Source organism: Pan troglodytes, chromosome 14, assembly GCF_028858775.2.
Source record: "Pan troglodytes isolate AG18354 chromosome 14, NHGRI_mPanTro3-v2.0_pri, whole genome shotgun sequence".
Classification (NCBI taxonomy): Eukaryota; Metazoa; Chordata; class Mammalia; order Primates; family Hominidae; genus Pan; species Pan troglodytes.
Genome location: NC_072412.2, coordinates 106,768,909 through 106,788,827, shown reverse-complemented (window position 1 = coordinate 106,788,827; position 19,919 = coordinate 106,768,909). Strand labels below are relative to the sequence as shown.

The following is a 19,919-nucleotide window of genomic DNA, read 5'->3' as shown; positions in this document are numbered from 1 at the left end:
TTTTTGTTTTGTTTGTTTTTAGTTTTTGGAGACAGGGACTTGCTCTGCCGTCCAGGCCTAGAGTGCAGTGGCACATTCACAGCTCACTGCAGCCTCGACCTCCCAGGCTCAAGAAATCCTCCCACCTCAGCCTCCTCCCAAGTAGCTGGGGCCACAGGCATGCACCACCATGCCTGACTAATTTTTTTTTTTTTTTTTTTTTGAGAGACGGGGTTGCCCAGGCTGGTCTCAAATTCCTGGGGTCAAGCAATCCTGCCTCAGCTTCCCAAACTGCTAGGATTACAGGCATGAGTCACCATGCCCAGCTGAGCCAGTTTAAACTTGCTGCATTACATGCATTGAAAACAAAAACACACACAAAAAAAACCCCAGAACTTTTAAAAGGAAAAATTTAGCAGAAAGAAACTGATGTCATCACTTTGTGATTATTCCAGCCTCCCTCTCTTATCCGTGACCTCTGTGGCACTCAAGACGCCTGTCCATCCTGCCTTCCTCTCCAGCCTCCAAACCCTCTGCCTGGAAGCCAGACTGTGGCCAGACTTACTCACCAGGCCCTGACCACGCCACCTGGAATGCGTTCCTCACAGCTCTCTTCCAAAATCAGTCTTCTCCTTGGCATCTGCGTGGCTTGGGAGAGCATCCTTGGCTCTCTGTCATTGTCTCACAATCTTCAATAAATAGTGTTCAGAAAGTGCCCCCCTGGCCCATGTGCCCAGATGGGCTCTCCAAGTCTAAATGCTTCAAAATGGTACAGAACTAAATGTGTGAATTTATGATGGGGCTTCATTTCTGGTCCTCCTTCTTCACACTTGCGTGGCCGCCCTTCCCATCTACTCTCCAATTTTCTTTCACGTTTCTGCTTTCTGAGAAGAAATAAGACTGATTTCTGGGATGGAGCATGAGAGAGACAGATGCAGAGAGAGAGAGAGAGAGACAAAGCGTGTTTCCGTGGGAGATGCCCACACACCTCACTTGGGAGCATCGGCAGTGTTGGTACCCACACAGGTGTGTTTTGACATCCAAGACTTGACCCTAATTCTTCTTGGAACCTGATGGGGAAAGAACCTTGCTGGGGGCCCCACATGGGCCAGGGGCAGCCAGGGCAGAGTTGGGCAGCTGCCTGAGAGTTCTCGGTGGAGAGGCCCGGAATATCCCGCAAGAACAAGTCTCCGTTAGTTCCAAGTGGAATGACAGCCCTTTCCCTGAGTTGAGAGCTAATACATGTGTTGTGGGAACAACAGCCCAAGCCAAAGACCACGTGGAGGCTCACACCTGTAATCCTAGCACTTTGGGAGGCCAAGATCCACGTCTCATGAGCTCAGGAGTTCAAGACCAGCCTGGTCAACGTTGTCTCTACAAAAAAAAAAAAAAAAAAAAAAAGTAGCCAGGCATGGTGGTAGGTGCCTGTAGTCCCAGCTACTTGGGAGGCTGAGGTGGGAGGATCGCTTGAGCCCAGGAGGTGGAGGCTGCATGAGTTGAGATCACACCACTGCACTCCAGCCTGGGTGACAATGTGAGACCCTGTCTCAAAAAAAAAAAAAAAAAAAAAGACCAGGTGGAGAGTATAGCGGATTAAATGGGCCCCTACAAAAGATAGGACCATGGCTTAACCCACAGAACCTATGAACACGACCTTATTGGAAAAAGAGTCTTTGCAGATGTAATTAAATTAAGGATCTTGTGATGAGATCATCCTGGATTATCTGGGTGGGCCCTAAGTCCAATGACAAGCATCCTTGTAAGAGACAGAAGAGCACAAGACACAGAGAGAAAGCCTTGTGACTGGTGTTAGATAAAGGCCAAGTAACTGGTGTTAACAAAGCTACAAGCCAAGGGACAGAGGAGGCCACCAGCAGCTGGAGGAGACAAGGAAGTATTCTCCCCCGTGGGCTTTGGAGAGAGTGTGGTCTTGCCGACAACTCAATTTTGGACTCTGGCCTCCAGAATTGTGATCAAATAAATGTCTGTTGTTTGAAGCCACCAACTCCGTGCACTGTGTTACAGTACTCTAGGAAGCGCATATGGAGGACATCACTGGGAATCAGAGCTCTTAGCTTTGGGAGCTGAGATGGTGGTCAAGTCAGCAGAGAGAAAGCCCCAAACCCCCAGTACAGCCTGATCAGTTCCCCTGATGGGGGATGGAGGACACATTACCCAGCTTGTAGTGGGTAACCTTGACCTTAAACTACCCTAAAAAGAAAAGGAGCATTTATTCAAATGTAACTGAGCTTGAAAGGACTGAATGGAATTGATGTAGCAAGATAATGTTTCCAGCCCCCAACAGAAATGGAGGGATTGTGCACCAAATTCAATTCATTTGTAGAAAAACCAAGAAATTTCTTTTAGCTTTGCATAACTAATTTTATGTCTGTATATTTTCAGACATTGTATAGCTATACTACATGTCAGGGTTGCTCGGGGAGAATTAAATGAAAAAAAAAGCTGCAATTTGTTGAGCTATTATTACATTTGTAATATTTTACAAACGAGAGCACTGAAACTCACTGTGGGCTGGCAGTTGCCACGTGGCTCATAGCTGGCACAGCCTGTTTGCTACCTGAGCTCTCTGACTCCAAGCACAGTGCTCTCTTCTATGTCTGCTTAATTCAGTGATAAACATCACTGCAGTGAGTGCAATATTGTATTTATGTATCTGACCAGGCAGTGCCTCACACATCCATGGAGTCCAGTCAACTGTTTGTCAAATTTAATAGAATAACATAGCCTTGCTGTCCTTAAGTAGCCTGCCCTCTGTCCAGTTTGGGGGGTATAATTAAGAATAAAATCTCCTGCCAACCCACGAAACCTCTCCTTAAAGGTAGAGGAGAGAGAGCCCAGTTTTATTATTGAAAAAGCACTAACGCAAGCTGCAATGCACATCACTGGCAATCTGCTAAAGAGATCACGGAGGCAGAAAATACCTCCCTCTTTTATATCACCGCTTTCCATACGTGTTCTCAAGATAGAAATAACTAGTCCTCAAGTAAGAAGACTTGACAGCACCACTTGTTAAATATAGTTTATCCTAAATTCACCTGGTAAGTGGGGTGGCCATCTGTGGGAGCTGATTGCCTTTATCCAAAGGAAAATTAAAACTTCTCATATTTCCGTGACAAGTAGGTAGGTTTACAACTTGGAGCCAGATGTCTAAACTCCCACCCTCTACGGAGAAGGGGAGACGGAGGCTCTGTCTTCCTTGATGTTTACATTACTTCAAGGAGACAGCCCTCAAGGAAAGCATTCTTTTAGGTTGTAGAACTGGTGAGAAGCTTATTTGGCTCTTAAAAGTATTTATATACATCTCAAACAGAAAGGGAAAGAATTTACAATTCCAAGTCTTATAAAGGAAATGCTCTAAGAAAAGGGAGGCGAACAGGATCCCTTCCGACCCCCCTTTTTTAGATTCGTGTTTGTACTTTCACTAGAGAGAGAGGAAACATGATTAAATTAGGACACAGAACAATGCCTGCTCCAGTGCCCAGGTGTGAGAGAAGGGGTATAAGATATCCCCTCCTGCAGAAGGAAACCAGCAGGTGAACATCTCAGAATTCGGGGTGAGAAATCAAGACAAGGGAAGGTAGACTCTGCCTCTGATATTACTTTCTGTCGTCGAGGTATTGGGAAATGGGCTGAACATGGAGCAAACTTTAAAATGTCCAGTTTGGAATGATGTCTAGTTCAGAATAAGCCTGATGCCCAGTTACCAGTGGTGTACCAGTCATGGTGATGTTAATAAAAACCCTCTGGTCTAGATCGTTCTGTATCTTCTTCAAGTTATGGTAAGACTCCAAAGGACATGGCTGTTGAAAAGAAGGGTGCTGGCATTTGTCCCAAGCCACGCATATCCCATCATATTTTAATCATGTTGATATACTCATTAAAATTGAAAAAGAGCTAGCCATTAACTTCTGCATAATAACTTCTCTAGCACTGGCTGAATTATCTCAACTTTCTGACCTTCATGCTTAACCACCTAATATTAACAAATGGGAATAATTCATTAAGAAGAAAACTGAAAAGAAAAATATGAGTTAGAAATGAAAAAGATGATCAAGTGAATGTGGGACTTTAAAAAATTCAAAGTTGAAGAGGGACTACAGTGTAAAATATTTTTAAAAATTATATTATTTTGTTTTATTTTATTTACCTGTTCTAAAAGAAGCATACATTTTTAAAAAACTGAGAAAATCATAACATTTTTTAAAAGAGGAAAAAATGTATTACTCCAATACACAAAAGCAAGTACCATTAATATTTCTAAAGTACCTCCTTCAAGCATTTTCTCTATTACTCCGTTATATGCATAGTTGAGCTTCTACCATATATATATATATATATATATATATATATATATATATATATATATATATACTCTTATTTACGGTTATAATGTAAGTGTTTTCAACACCATAAAAATTCACCAGTGTATTAGGTATCTATTGCTGTGTAATAAATTACCCACACATTAGAAGCCTACCAGGAAATAGATGTTTATTATCTCAATTAGTTTCTCAAGGTTGGGAATCTGAGACAGGCTTAGCTGAGTGTTTCTAGTTCAAAGTGTCATGAGGTTGCAGTTGAGATGTTGTCTACAGCTGCAGTCACCTTGAAGTTTTACTAGGGCTGGAGTGCCTCTTTCCAAGATGGGTCACTCCAGTGGCTGTTGGCAGGAGGCCTCAGTTCCTCACCACATGGACCTCTCCAGAGGGCTGCTTGAGCATCCTCACAACATAGCACCTGCTTCCACAGAGCAGGTGATCTAGGAGAGACCAAGGGTAAAGACACAGTGTATTTTATTGCCTAGCCTCATAAGTCACACACAATTATTTCTGCAACCTGCTGATGACACAGGCCAGACATATTCAATGTGGAAGGGGACTACACAAAGGCATGAACCAGGAGTCTAGAACAACCCTGGAGGCCATCTTGAAGAGTAGCTCCACAATGGGAATTTGTAATGGCTGCATGTATCTTATCACATAAATCTCTATAACTGTATTGACTATTCATGCAAAGTTGGATGTTATTTCTAATATTTCCTTATTACAAACAACCCTCTAATAAGCATCTGTGTATATTAAGCTTTTCATCAATAGTTCAGATCACTTTTTTAGAATATTATCACACAAGTGGGATTGTTGAGTTCAAAAAAACCTTTTTCTTAATTTCCTTTTTAAGTAAGTTGGTTTCATAAAGCAAGTTAACATATTATTTCAATGAATGTATGCATTTTATTTCATGTATTTGTGATAAATACCTTGAAATGCCTATGCAATGATTCATCACTGCATGTTTATTTTGCATTTAATGAATTATATACTCAATATATTTTAGGTAGCTATATTATACATATAATATTTTGATACTTATGGCATGTGGGTTTTTTCATTGTTATTTCACCATTTTATAGATCCTCCTGAGTTTGTTTGTTGCTGTTATTTTGGACAACTTAGAACTTGATGAAGACCTAAAGAAGCTTAAACAAGTAAGTAATGTGTGGGGGATTTTTTTTAAAAAGGACAAAAAACCAGGGGCAAACCATTTGCTTATAGGCAATATTAAAAATTTGAGCTTCAAAGCAAAAATAAAATGTAATAAGGCTATCGAAGGTGGTAAAATGGTGTTCTTTTAAGTTTAACTTTTATCTAATTAACAAGGGAAACTTTCTATTACTCTATAAATATCCTAGGAATAGTTTTATTATTTTTGAATAAAAGTAAGATGGGCAGAGTATAGTTAATTGGATTTGGAGACTGTTCTCCTTCTGCCATTAAATGAAGGTTGTTTGGAAATGAGATGCCTCAAGGCCAGATTTTGCATAATTGTATGTAATAGTCTTTATCATCATCATAAAAATACTACAATCAACCTGCCTGGTCTCTAGACACTAAAGGACAGTTTAGTCTGGGTGCCCATAGTGAGTATAAGAAACAGAATAAATGATCAAATGTGGACCCAGTTATGTATGAAAACAGATGGGATGTCATCATGGTGAAAGTTATACCCCAGAAAATGAAACTAGAAATAGGTGAATGCTGTGTTCTTAATGGCAGGAGGATTACAGCTATAGTCAATCATTCCTATAGCTTCTGTTGCATGGAGGATATTTGGCTTGACTATTTGGCTCTATCAAAGAGTACAGACCCTTTGAGAAGAAGAGCTCGCAAGAGAGTGGGACAATGGGTGGAACGTTCTTGTATCACCCTCCCCAACACTGAGAGAATAGTTGAGATGTTAACTACCAAACTCTACCCAACTGTTAGAATGTTATAATGTTGACAGAACCACACCTGTTATAATGTTAACAGAACCATGGCTCTCAAACTTTCCATTTGGAATTATAAGCAGGCCCTCCATATTCAGAATTTCCCAAAGCTCTCTATTTTTAACAAAGCAAAAACTATAACCTATTTAAATTTTTTAATTTTTTTAAAATCTATCTCATGATCAGGTTAGGCATTTCATTTTATTACTCTTACCTTTAAAGCCTATGCTTTTAACAGAGGGTATCAATAAGGAAAAAAAAAACAGAACAAACAAACAAAAAAAAATTGTTATGAAGATTCCTACTCGGAGCATACCAAGAAAGGTTTTGAGTTCTTTACCATCCTACAGCTACCCAGGCAAATGGGCATCTTCCCGGCTCTGCTAGAGATGATTTCTTCTCCGTCTTTTCACTCTGTGGCAGCAGTGATAGGTTCTTCAAATGAGAGTTGGGACATTCCTTTATGCCATCAATGAAAATACTTTGTGTGGCGTCTAGTTGCAGAAAAAAATATCTAATAGGTGAATTCAAGATTGAAAGTGACCAGCCGTATAATTAGACATGATCAATAAAAATCTGCTGCTGTAGAACCACTTTAGTCCATGCTTTACAAATCTGGTATTGAGCTGTCGCTTTTCCTTCATGCCGTGGTTATTACGCACAGATATGTACTATCCTCTGAGAGAGTACGTTACAATGTGTATTCTATAGATAAAATTTAAAATATCCAATTTTTTTTTAGCTAGTGCTACCGCCAGGTTCCATATGCTTTTAAATAACCATATAATTCCAGCCCTCATTTGTAACATAATTTTTCTGCTGGAAAGCAACAAAATAAACTTGTATGTAGCAATTTTTTCAGGATTGTGAATTCAAACCTAAGGATACTTTGCAGTGTTCATTTTTTTCAACATTTTAACTTATTTATATATACACGTATATGCATAGCCTACTTAAATTTTTTGTCATCTTTATATCTAATGGTCACAATAGGCATTTCATATCTGACCCAAAGTGAAGAAGCAACAATAAAAAGTCAGGACTTTAATTGGCATTGACATTCTTCCTGGGCTATAAAGTTTTAATAAACTATATGGCCCTTCACTTTGGGTAAATGTCATTATTTATAAAATGGCTTTTAATCACTTGCTAGATATTAGTGAAGCTTTGTGTTTCTGGAAATTCTGTATATCAGAACTGGTTATCCAATTGCACTAGCCTACAATTTGGACCATATACTCTGGGTATTTGGGCATTGAAAACTCCAATCATAACGCAGCAATTCCATTTTTGTTAGCACTTTTTACACTATTCTTTATTCATGGTTGGACTGAAACTATGTATCTATTAAATTCTTCTATTAATTTCATACTTGAAACTCGTTGAACCTGAAATTCATTATAGCAAATATTATTAAACTAAGTTAAAGTGTTCCTGGTTAACTTTCTCTCCTTTTTGTATGATTATGTTTTGTTTTCACTAGTTTTTAACAACGGTGTCATTTTTTATGCCCCTGATTTTTCTTATTTTCAGTGATCTTGGCCTTTAAGGTAGGGCTCATTTGCATATTTTTAAGGACACACACATTCTCATGCATTCACTTTCATATACACATGTAGTAATGGGGATACCTGAAACTTTAGACTGTCTTTTACAGATTCTTTTAAAAAACAATAAAATTGTTACCCTAAATATTTGTTGCAATTGTCCATGTACAAATCCAGTCCTTAAGATTTAAACTTATATACTCTATTTTTACTATTCCCAGATAGAGAGTAGAGTGGAGGAAATGTTCAAAAAAAGTATTTGATTTTCTTAATGTTTCAAGTTTCAGAAAGCGCTATGCATTCCAAATTCCATCTTTGCTCCGTTCAAACTTTTTGCTTCTTTTACCACGTCTGCTGGTCTGTAGATTCTCATAGCTATGGTGACATTGGTTGAATTCTTGCTCAGTATCAAGTGTTTTATGTTTTCACTTATTTTTCAAAACGACCCATTCAATGCAGGTGTTATTATTATGTCCATCTTACAGATGAGGAAACTAAGACATAGAGAGGTTAAGTAACTTGCTCAAGGTTACACAGCCAACAAATGTCAGAGCTAGAATTTGAACCTAGGCAATTTGGACCGAAAGCCCACACTCTTAACCTCTAAACTGTATTGATTCAAACTAAAGCTATATAAAGGCCAAACGTGAGTCATGCATACTGGGGAGGACACTCATAGGACTATGAATTATTTGTTTATAAATAATGATGTTGTAGATAACAAAGGCATCCTCATATTCAAGTAACTTAGAATGAAGGACAGTTTCTGAGAATAGCGGTGAATGCAGCAACCCAATCGTTAAAACTATTCAGATTAGTTCTTTGTTTCCTCTCAAAACTCAGAGGATCTAATCAGAGCCACTGGAGTTACAGTCTTGCTGCGCAATGGCAAACACCACTCAAGGTGCCACTTTGCAATGATCTTCTTGGAGTGATGATCCTCCTCAGACGCCTACATAACAGGCTTGCAGCATAGCAGCATTTTAGTGACTTTAATGTCTTTTATTATCGATATGTTTTTAACTGTGTTAATATGTAAAAGTTGGTTCATAGATTTTTTTCAAGAGTAATAAAAACCAGGGCCTGTTCCCTCTAAAATGGGGGTGTTGGCCAGGCGCGGTGGCTCACGCCTGTAATCCCAGCACTTGGGGAGGCTGAGGTGGGTGGATCACGAGGTCAGGAGATCGAGACCATCCTGGCTAACAAGGTGAAATCCCGTCTCTACTAAAATACAAAAAACAAAAAAATTAGCCGCGCATGGTGGCGGGCACCTGTAGTCCCAGCTACTTGGGAGGCTGAGGCAGGAGAATGGCGTAAACCCGGGAGGCGGAGCTTGCAGTGAGCCGAGATGGCGCCACTGCACTCCAGCCTGGGTGACAGAGCAAGACTCCGTCTCAAATAATAATAACAATAAATGGGGGTGTTAACATGCCACACTCAGTAGGGCTCAACAGAGGAAGAGGAAGCAGCCCTCGTACACGGGAGAGGAGAGGCCGCCCTTAAGCTAAGGGTGTGAGATGGTGGTAGAAAGTGAAAAGGTACTAGTGAAGAAATTATAATGGAAAAGAAGGAAGAAGTGAAGTAGGAAAACACCAGATATGAAATAAAGAGTATGACTATAACTCAGGGATAAAGGTGCAGGAATGTGGCCAAATCCAGAGTTAGGAATGTGAGCAAGTCAGTGGCCAAAAGTCAAAGCCCACCAGGGCGTTCCCCTCAGAAGCTCCCTGAGGGCAGGCATGGGCTGCATGATGGATTGTCGGTGGGCCCGTGTTCTCCTGGAGGAGAAGCATGGCGCTGTATGTCTTTTCCCATTATTTTTCTGTGCAACCTCCGTGTGCATCAGAGGTGGTTTCTAGCCAAGGACTGCTGAGCTCTAGGGGTCCTCGTGAGAAGCTATGGTGTCATTTTTAATAGTTCAGGAAGCTGGAAGAGAATTGTGCATTCACTTAATATAAGCCCGCACCTGCTAAATAAAATGTCAAGTTTAATACGTTTAGCTGGAAACCTGAAAATTCTAAGTGGCAGCGCTGTTTCCTTAATACTATAGTTCTGAAGTGTTTTCATATATAGTTTCCTTTAAGCAAATTTGTTTAAAGCTACAATGAATTTCTTATTGCTTAATCGAGGCATTTTGGCAGGAAAGAAGTTTGGGTTTTAGAATCCAGAGGAGAAAGTAAAAGGACTTTTTGCACAGAAATTTTGAGAGGCTCTGGTGTGTTTATTCCCATCACCGCCTCTCCAAGACATCACCAGTGTGTGCCGTGACGGTCACCTCTATGGCTTTTCCTTTGTCACTTCCCACAATCATGTTCCAAAAACTCACCTCAATCATATAACCATATGAAATTCCTCTATTGCCTTCCCTGTGTGTTATATATAGGACACAGCTGATTGCTAATAGCAATAGGGCAGCGTAATCTTTTCATAGCTGCCATCATTTACATGACCCCCATATTGAAGTATGTGGAAACCATATTTCTCTTTTCAGCATCCCCAAAAGCCAATACAGAGACCTCGGAAAAAAATATATGTGTGTGTGTATGTATATATATTATTACATATATGTAATATATGTAACATATATGTATATATCATATATTAAATACAAAAATATATTATAATTTTGTATTACATATATGTAGTATCTATATGTATATGTATATATTAAATATAAAGATTATATTTATAAATATATGTAATACATGACATATAAATTATATATAATGTGTGTAATATATGTAACATAGTATATAAAAATTATATTTTTTATATTTAGTATTTATACACACATATATATAAAACATTGTTTCTGCATGACATTTAAAAATTGGCTAAAAATGAGATTGTCTGTGAATGTGTGATTGTGGTGAGCTGAGGAGATTCCTGATAAATCAGTTGGTATAGAGGCTACAACAAAACCCTTGACCTAAAACTTCTCTGAACAGAAGAGTTGATGACTGTGAAGCTCAAGTGATGCAGGAATGACACTGGGGAATGTACACAGAGTTTTACAAGGTTTGAATATGAAGAGAATTCTTGCAGCTTTAATGATTTTTGCAAATTCGGTGAAAGACAGATATAAAGGGTTTTCTTTTAAGCGGTATAAAATTCATTATGCTTTGAGGGAAGAAAAAACCCACGGAAAAGCCTGAGGGGAGGAATCATCGAAAAGGGAAGTATAGGTAGTCTGTTTAGATTAAATTCAGAGCTGTGAAATTGAAAACTGTTTACCCAGCCCTGTATCCAGTCTCACTTGAATCCTGGTTCCAATTTAATGATGTTTGGTCTTTGCTAGAGTCCACTGCATAGTGTTGGATAGATATTATATATTAAGAAGCTTTCCTTTCTTATTGACTGTGACTTTTTTAAACAAAAACCATAAATATCTTATATTCTCTTTTGTTAAAGTATGAGCTCTAGGTGAATGTTTTTCTTTAGCCTTAAGCTGCATGATAGTTGATTTTATGTGTCAACTTGACTGGGCTAAGGGATGCCCAGATAGCTGGTAAAACATTGTTTCTGGGTGCATCTGTCGGGTGGTTCTGGAAAGATTTGCATTTGAATTGGTAGCCTGAGTAAAGCAGACCGCCTTCCCCAATGTCGTTAAACCACTTCCAAAGCTTTGAGGTCCCAGATAGAACAAAAAGGTGGAGGAAAGCTGAATTTGCTGTCTGTCTCATTGCCTGCACCATGTAAACAACCTTCTCCTGCCCTGAGGAATCCTGGTTCTTAGGCCTTCAAAATGTTGCCCTGGCTTCCAAAGGTCTCCAGCTTGAAGAGAGCAGATAGTGGGACTTATCATCAGCCTCCATAATTACATGAGCCAATACCTTAAAATAAATACTGATGTATATTTTATTGGTCCTGTTTCTCTGGATAATCTTGCCTAACACACCCTGAAGCTCTCATTTGCATCTCCATTTTGTCGCCTATATTGAGTTCATTCCAGATTGAGGGCGGTAGCAAGGTGGCAGGGATACTGCTGGAAGATGCCATTCAGCTGAGCACTGGTTGCATCTCCTGATGTTAGTTGAATCTTCAGTCTTCTCAGCATTTTGTCAGTCTCTCATGAATGAACTCAAACTAATGTAATTTTAAAAGACTGATATAACTGCTGCACGAGCAAATGCTATCTATTGAGAACTACCTTGTGTAGGCTACTTTATATTAAATTATCACATTTAATCCTAAATAGTAAAGACGTGGCAACTAACATTCAGGGGAGTGAATTTCTCACCCAAGTCCAAACAATTCTTATGTGCCTGGGTCAGGGCCACAAAGGCTGTCTGACCCTAAACCAATGTCCTTGCTGAAAGAGGCCATGCTGCCTGCAGAGAACCAGCTCCTTCATTTATAATGAAAAGCATATCTAGGCGTGGATTGGATGAGATGCTTATCCATTTTTTAGATCAGCATATTTTCTCCCTGTGGGTATTCAAAGAAGAAGCCAAATTATAGTCAGACTATAGCTTAGTGAGCCAGGAATCAGGATGGAGAGGGAGGCGAGAAAGGTTGTGTGATTTAAATACATAGATGATGGTTTGATAGGTGCAGCAAACCACCATGGCACATGTAAGCCTGTGTAACAAACCTGCACATTCCGTACATGTATCCCAGTATTTAAAGTAAAATCTAAAAATAAAAATATTTTTAAAAATACATAATGGCATAGGCTAAGATAGGCTGAGATCAACTGAGTTATCTCTTTTACAGTTGAGATATTAGTGACCTAGAAACTAAATCTACTCATTCTGTGAAACTGAGGTCTGGACACTCATCTACTATGCTATAGATATTGTGTTGGGGCCAGGGACATGTGATGGTCAGGACACTGTTTCTACCCTCAAAAATAACTCCTGAGCCAGTGGGAGAAAAAACAAGTAAACAGGCAGTTTGGGTTCAGTGGTGATGATTATAAGGATAATGTTTCGGAAGCACACAGAAAACATCTAAAGCAGACTGTGAAATCGGGAACATTTTCTCACAAGCAGGTGCAGACTGAAATCTGGACGTTGAGTAGTGCTAATCCAGGTGAAGAGGGTTGGAGGAAGATGGCATGAAGGAGGGTAGTGAAGACCAAGGGAACTGCAGAGTCTTTTTTAGGTGGGAAAAAAACAGAGTGGCTTTCTGGACACTAAGAGTTTGCTGTGGCTAATGTGTAGAGCAAGAGAGAAAATTGTTAACTGGAAAAATAAGGAGATACCAGCACAGGAAATGCTTGAGCAGCACTAAGCATTTTGATATTATTCTGATGGTATTTATGCCACAGGGTGTCATAATCATACCTACAGTTTGGTGTCAGTGTGAAATACACTGGAGGGGCAACCAGACTGGAGATGGAAGAATCCGTTCTTGAGGCAAGTGATGATGGCAGCCTGAACCAAAGGAAATAGGAATGAGAGAAGATCGAAAGTGGTGGAGTACAGAGAAGAGGATTTAGTGACAAATTGGATGTAGGAAGTGAGAAAAACCAGGACACAGGGATGTCACCCAGATTTCTAGATTTCTTTAAGTGCACTGATACAGAAGAATTACAAGAGAGAGAAGAAATGAGAGTTTTGTTTATTTGGGTTTTTTTCCCGGGGAAGAAGGTTGGTCATATTTTCCCTGAGATGCCTGGGAAATATCTATGAGACAATGTCTATGGAGAGATACAAAGTTTAAAGCTTAGGTGGAATATCTAGGCTGAAATAGATACTGAAAAAGAGCAAAATCAACATGCAGATGGTAATTTAAGCCTTTAGAAAGCAGGAACTTGCCAAGGGAAGGATGGTTCCCTAAGGGGTAATAAATAAATGGTATGAACCAGTGAGGAGGAGCCAAAATGTGTATGAGAAGTCACAGCACAAGAGGTAAGAGGAAAGTCTAGAATGTGTTTGTCATCAAGATCAAAAGGTGAAAGAGTTTCAAGAGAGATCCTTGTTCAACAATCTCAAAGACTTCAGAGAGGTCAAAAAAATAGTCACCATGGAAAGCAATCCCATTTACAGTAGCACCAAAAAGAGTAAAATACTTGGAATAAACTTAACCAAGGAGGCAAAGACACATACCCTGAAAACTATAAAATACTGAGGAAAGAACTTAAGCCACAAATAAAGATGAATTCTGACTTACGATGATTCGACTTAACAGTTTTGTTTTGTTTTTTTTGACAGAGTCTCAACCTTTTCCTTAGGCTGGAGTGCAGTAGCATGATCTTTGGCTCACTGCAACCTCTGCCTCCCAGGTTCAAGTGATTCTCCTGCCTCAGTCTACCAAGTAGCTGGGATTACAGGCATGCACCACCAAATCCAACTAATTTTTGTATTTTCAGTAGAGACAGGGTTTCACCATGTTGGCCAGGCTGGTCTCGAACTCCTGACCTCAAGTGACTCACCTGCCTCAGCCTCCCAAAGTGCTGGGATTACAGGCGTGAACCACCTAACCTGGCAACTTACAATTTTCTGATTTTATGATGGTGCAAAACAGATACACACTCAGTATGCTCCTCAACTTAAGATGGAATTACTCCAGAAACACTCATAGTAAGTTGAAAATATCATAAGTTAAAAAATGCACTTTTACAGTATTTTCAACTTATAATGAATTTGTAAACCCTATTGTAAGTTGAGGAACATCTGCAAGTGAAAAGACATTCTGTGTTGAAGAACTGGAAGGCTTAATATTGTTAAAATGTTCATACCACCCAAAGCAATCTAGAGATTCAATGCAATCTTTCGTAAAATTCCAATGGCACTTTTTGCAGATATAGAAAAGAAATCTTAAAATTCATATGAAATCTTAAGGGATACCAAATAGCCAAAACAATTCTGAAAAAGAACAAACTTGAAGATGTCATACTTCCTGATTTCAAAACATATTACAAAGATAAAATAATCAAAACAGTGTGATACTGGCATAAAGACACACATATAGACCAGTGGAACAGAATAGAGAGGCCACAAGTAAACCCTCACATATATAGTCAAATGATCTTCAACAGTGGTGTCAGGACCACACTATGGGGAAAGGACAGTCTCTTCAACAAATGATGCTGAAAAATTGAATACCACACACAAAAGAATGAAGTTTGGCCCTTACCTTATATCATATATAAAAATTAGCTCAAAATGGATTAAGGACCTTAACAAAAGACCTAAAACCATAAAGCTCCTAGAAGAAAACAAGGCAAAAGCTTCATGACATTGGAATTGTCAATGATTTATTGGATATGGCACAGACAGCAAAAGCAAAAATAGGAGACTGCATTAAACTTAAAAACACTTGCACATCAAAGGAAACAATCAATAGAGTGAAAAGCCAACCTATGGGATTGTAGAAAATATTTGCAAATCGTATGTCTGATGAGGAGTTAATATTGAGAATATGAAAGAGCTCCTATAGTCAACAAGAAAAATACAAATAATCTGTTTTAAAAATAGGCAAAGTACTTAAGCTTACATTTATCTAAAAAAGGTATACAAATGGCCAAGTAGATGAAAAGATGTTCAACATTACTAATCATTAGAGAAATGCAAATAGAAACCACAATGAGATACCACTTTATACCTATTAGAATGGCCACTATCAAAAAAAAAACAGTTTGGCAAGAATGTGAAAAAATTGCAACATTTGTACTTTGTTGATGAGAATATAAAATGGTGCTGCTGCTGCGGAAAACAGTATGGCAGTTCCTCAAAAAATTAAACGTAGCATGATCATATGATAAAATATACTTCTGGGTATGTATATCCAAAAGAAATGAAAATAGAATCTCAAAGAGATATTTGCACATGCATGTTCATTGCAGTATTTTTCACAATAACAGAAGGTGGAAGCAACCCTAGTGTCCACCAGTGGATGAATAGATAAACAAAATGTGGTATCTACATGCAAGGAAATATCATTCAGCCTTAAACATGAATAAAACTCTGACACATGCTACACATGGATGAACCTTGAGGACATCATGCTAAGTGAAATAAGCCAGTCACAAAATGACAAATTCTGTATGGTTTCTCTTATGTGAGTTTATCTAAAGTAGTCAAATTCAGAGAAACAGAAGACAGAATGATAGTTGCCAGGGGCTAGGGAGAGGAGTAAACCCATTGTTGTTCAATGGGTACAGAGTTTCCACTTTGAAAGATGAAAAAGTTCTGGAGATCTGTTGTACAACAATGTGAGTATGTTTAACACTGCTGAACTGTACACTTAAAATGGTTAAGATGGGGCTAGGCATGGTGGCTCACGCCTGTAATCCCAAAACTTTAGGAGGCCTAGGTAAGAACATTGCTTGAGCCCAGGAATTTGAGATCAGCCTGCACAATGTGGCAACACCCTGTCTCTACTAAAAATACAAAAAAATTAGCCTAGCCGGACATGGTGGCGCATGCCTGTAGTCACAGCTACGTAGGTGGCCAAGGTGAAAGGATTGCTTGAGCCCAAGAGATCAAGGCTTCAGTGAGCTGTGATCATGCCATTACATTTCGGCCTGGGCAAGAGTGAGACCCTGTCTCAAATAACAACAACAACAACAAAAATGATCAAGATGGCAAAATTTATGTTATATGTTTTTTACCACAATTAATTTCTTTTATTTAAAACTGACCGTATTAACAATAAGGAGGTGGTTAGTGATGGCAATAAGAGCAAGCTCAGGGCCTTCGATGATACAGAGCTGGGTTGCAGAGGATAGGGAATCAATGACAGGTAAGGAAGTGAAGGTGGATCACCAACCTTTTCCTCAAACTCCTCATACTCTGTTTCCAGATAGACCACCTGGTTGCTGGCTGATTCTTAATTTTGTTAGATATGTTAACACCATTTGCTACAGTGCTACCCAACCTTTTGCCATTGTGGTATGCATAGAGAATGATATTTGTACAACACGCTGAAGTCAATAGGTAGGAAGCAAAAGCAGCTGGAAATATCAGATATCAAGGATTCCTGATGCTCCAGGGAACAGCTGCCCAGGAGCGAGAGGACCGTACCCTGAAGAACCTATAAATCATTAGTGGCTGAGAGTTGAAAAACTGCATTTCACTCAAATCTGTTGTTGCTACCTAACTCCACTTGAAGCCATTCTTTCAATCTTTTGGTCAGAGATGACTCTTTTGAGGTCAGTTTATTATTGCCCATAACTTTCCATGATGTAAATCTCAAAAGATCAGCTTATAGAGCATTTGATCTGCTATTTCTGAAATAGCTACTTACTTTTATAATAAATTCTTACTTTTATAATAAATGTTAGACTTTTTATAATAAATTCTCTGTCACACTAAGACATAAACAGCAATAAAATTGGTTTGAAGAAATGAAATGGCTAAGACAGAACAGTTTAGATCAAGGTTTAAGCCAAGAAGTCACAACAGAGGCTCAGAATTTGGGAATATTAATTATCAACATAAAAACAACAGCCTAGGAATCTAGAAGTCATTCAAAAAGTAGAAATATGGGAGGCCAAGGTGGGAGGATCGCTTGAGCCCAGTAGTTGGAGACCAACCTGGGCAATATAGTGAGACCCCCATCTCTACAAAAAATAAAAATTATCGCAGTGTGGTGGTCCATACCTGTGGTCCCAGCTGCTTGTGAGGCTGAGGTGGGAGAATCACTTGAGCCTGGGAGGTCAAGGCTGCAGTGAGCTGTGATTGTGCCACTGCATTCTAGCCTGGGCAACAGAGAAAGACCCTGTCCCCCCAACCCCCCAAGAAAGATAAAGATAGAAACAGCCAACTGGATTTTTACAGTCAAATAAGTATAGGTGGGAGATTCAAAAAGGCAGTTCAAAACAGAAGTACCCGTTAGAATTGATGTTCTCCTGATATGAGTGGAATTCTGTCCCTCAAATAGGTACGTGGAAGCCCTACGCCTCAGTCCCTGTGAATGTAACTTGATTGGAAATAGGGTCTTTGTAGATGCAATCAGGTTAAGATGAGGTCATTAGGGTGGACCCTAGTCCAATATGACTGTTGTCCTCATAAAAAGAGAAGAGACACAGACACAGACACACAGAGAGAGCACTGTGTGATGATGAAGCCACAGACTAGAGTGATGTCCACAAGGAACACCCAGGATTGCTGGCATCACAAGCAGCTGGAAAAGTCCCATGGAGTAGACCCCCCTCAGAACCTCCAGAAGGAGCTTGCCTTGCTGACATCTTGATCTCAGACTTCCAGTCCCCAGAAATATGAGAAAATACATTTCTGTTTTCAGCCACCCAGTTTTTTGGAACTTTGTGGCAGCGGCCCTAGACAACTAACACACCTCCAGAGCCTTGTTCTCTGGACTCAAGAAGAGACGATCCCTTCTAAAGCTGGCAAGTAGCCTGGCTGAGAGCATGGGGCAGCAGGGAACAATGGACGTACCCTTGGAATCCTACGCCAGCCTGCGCCACCCTGGAGCAGCTTTCTCAGCAGTTGGAGTTATTGTCTTCTGCCTTTCTTTGATTATAGGAATCAAACCCCATCATAGTAAAATTTTATAGACTTGAGACTTTCTTAGAGGAAAGGTTTCTGTAAGCCCTTCCAAAATTTCATGTCATGTGTGATTAACTCAAACCAGAAGAACATTGTTTTAGAGACCTTTTCTTTGCCTCATCCATGGGTACTCGGGACTGTTTTGTTAGCATGATCTCTCTTACCATGGAACAAACATGAAACTACACACCTAAGATTGTCCACTCGAGTCTACAATGGTGGGTTGTCAGTTGTATCATTCTTTAATTGTGCTAATTCAGAATTATTTTCATTCTAGTTTCCACAGCACTCTGCAAGGTAACCCTTCAATTAAAATATATATATATATATATATATATATATATATATATATATATATATATATATATATATATATATAGGCCAGGCATGGTGACTCACACCTGTAATCCAGCACTTTGGGAAGCCGAGGCAGGTGGATCACCTGTGGTCAGGAGTTTGAGACTAGCCTGGCCAACATGGTGAAACCCTATCTCTACTAAAAATACAAAAAAATTAGCCAGGCGTAGTGGCGGGCGCCTGTAGTCCTAGCTACTTGGGAGACTGAGACAGGAGAATCACTTGAACCCAGGAGGCAGAGGTTGCAGTCAGCTGAGATGGCGCCTGCAAATCTCCATCTCAACAAGAGTGAAACTCCATCTCAAAAAAATAAATAAAATAAAATATAGTGGGATTTGGAGGGAAAATGTGCCCAAACAGGAGAGAAGCTCACACTTCAACTCCAACTGAACACCACCAACTGCTTAACTGTAAGGATGCTATTTTATTTTGTTTCCTTTAATCAAGAGAACAAAATTGTTAAGAAGCATGAGCTTACTGCACTGTACCATTGAAAACAGCAGGGATGATAAGGAAGAGCAACCTCGCAGCACTTTTTCTTTCAGATCCTGTCACAGGCAGTGGGAAACTAGATTGCAATGGTTCTAAGAGAAAAGCATGACAATTAGTTTTCAGTTTTATGCGGTGCCTGACACTCGTTGAATTACAAAAAGGCACTCCTATAGTTGTGTTAAGATTTGTTGTGAGGAGTTAGAATAGTGAGGTTTACCCTGTGTGGACCTACACATTAAATAGGAACATGCTGGAGCTGGAGTCATTGCCCTGATTCCTTTTGGACTCAACTTTCACACAGTCCGTTTGGATCTTTTTTCAAGTAATTCATGTACTTTTCCGTTCTTCTGGAAGCATCCTCACAATCTGCTTTATCCTCCATTCTTCAAATATTTGAGTCCCTACCATGTGTACAATGCTAGGCCAGGTACAATAAGAAGTAAGTTCTTTGCTCCCATGGAGCCTTCTGGTCTAATAGGGGAGTTGGATGTAAATCAAGTAATTAAAATAATTCCTAACTGTGTAAAGATTGAGGTGAGCTTTCTTCAGAAAATAACATCATTTAAGGAGAGACACTCGTAGAAGATCCCGACACAAATGGTGGTCAGGGGTGAGGATGAAGAAAGTTACAGGAGAGCTAAGTTTTGCAAGATGAGCCTTGTGGACTTCACGGAGGTGTGGTGGGTCAGGGGAGGGGAGCACCACTCCAGGGAGAAGGGAAAGCCTCTGTGCACCCAGAATGCAGGAAGACCAGGGTGGAGTGGTATAGAGTAAGTGTGGAAAAGTCAGCAGGGCATGAAC

General features: G+C 39.6%; 1 protein-coding gene across 9 annotated transcripts in view; it reads left to right on the top strand.

The window, feature by feature from the left end:
- The window catches only part of NALCN (sodium leak channel, non-selective), a 363,838-nt gene that overhangs the window by 233,948 nt on the left and 109,971 nt on the right, over positions 1–19,919 (top strand). For all 9 annotated transcript variants that reach the window (XM_024348325.3, XM_001149573.6, XM_009427188.5 and 6 more), the window contains one exon: positions 5,411–5,485. In XM_024348325.3, the coding sequence (XP_024204093.1) occupies positions 5,411–5,485 (75 nt within the window). The remainder of the gene's footprint in view (positions 1–5,410; positions 5,486–19,919) is intronic.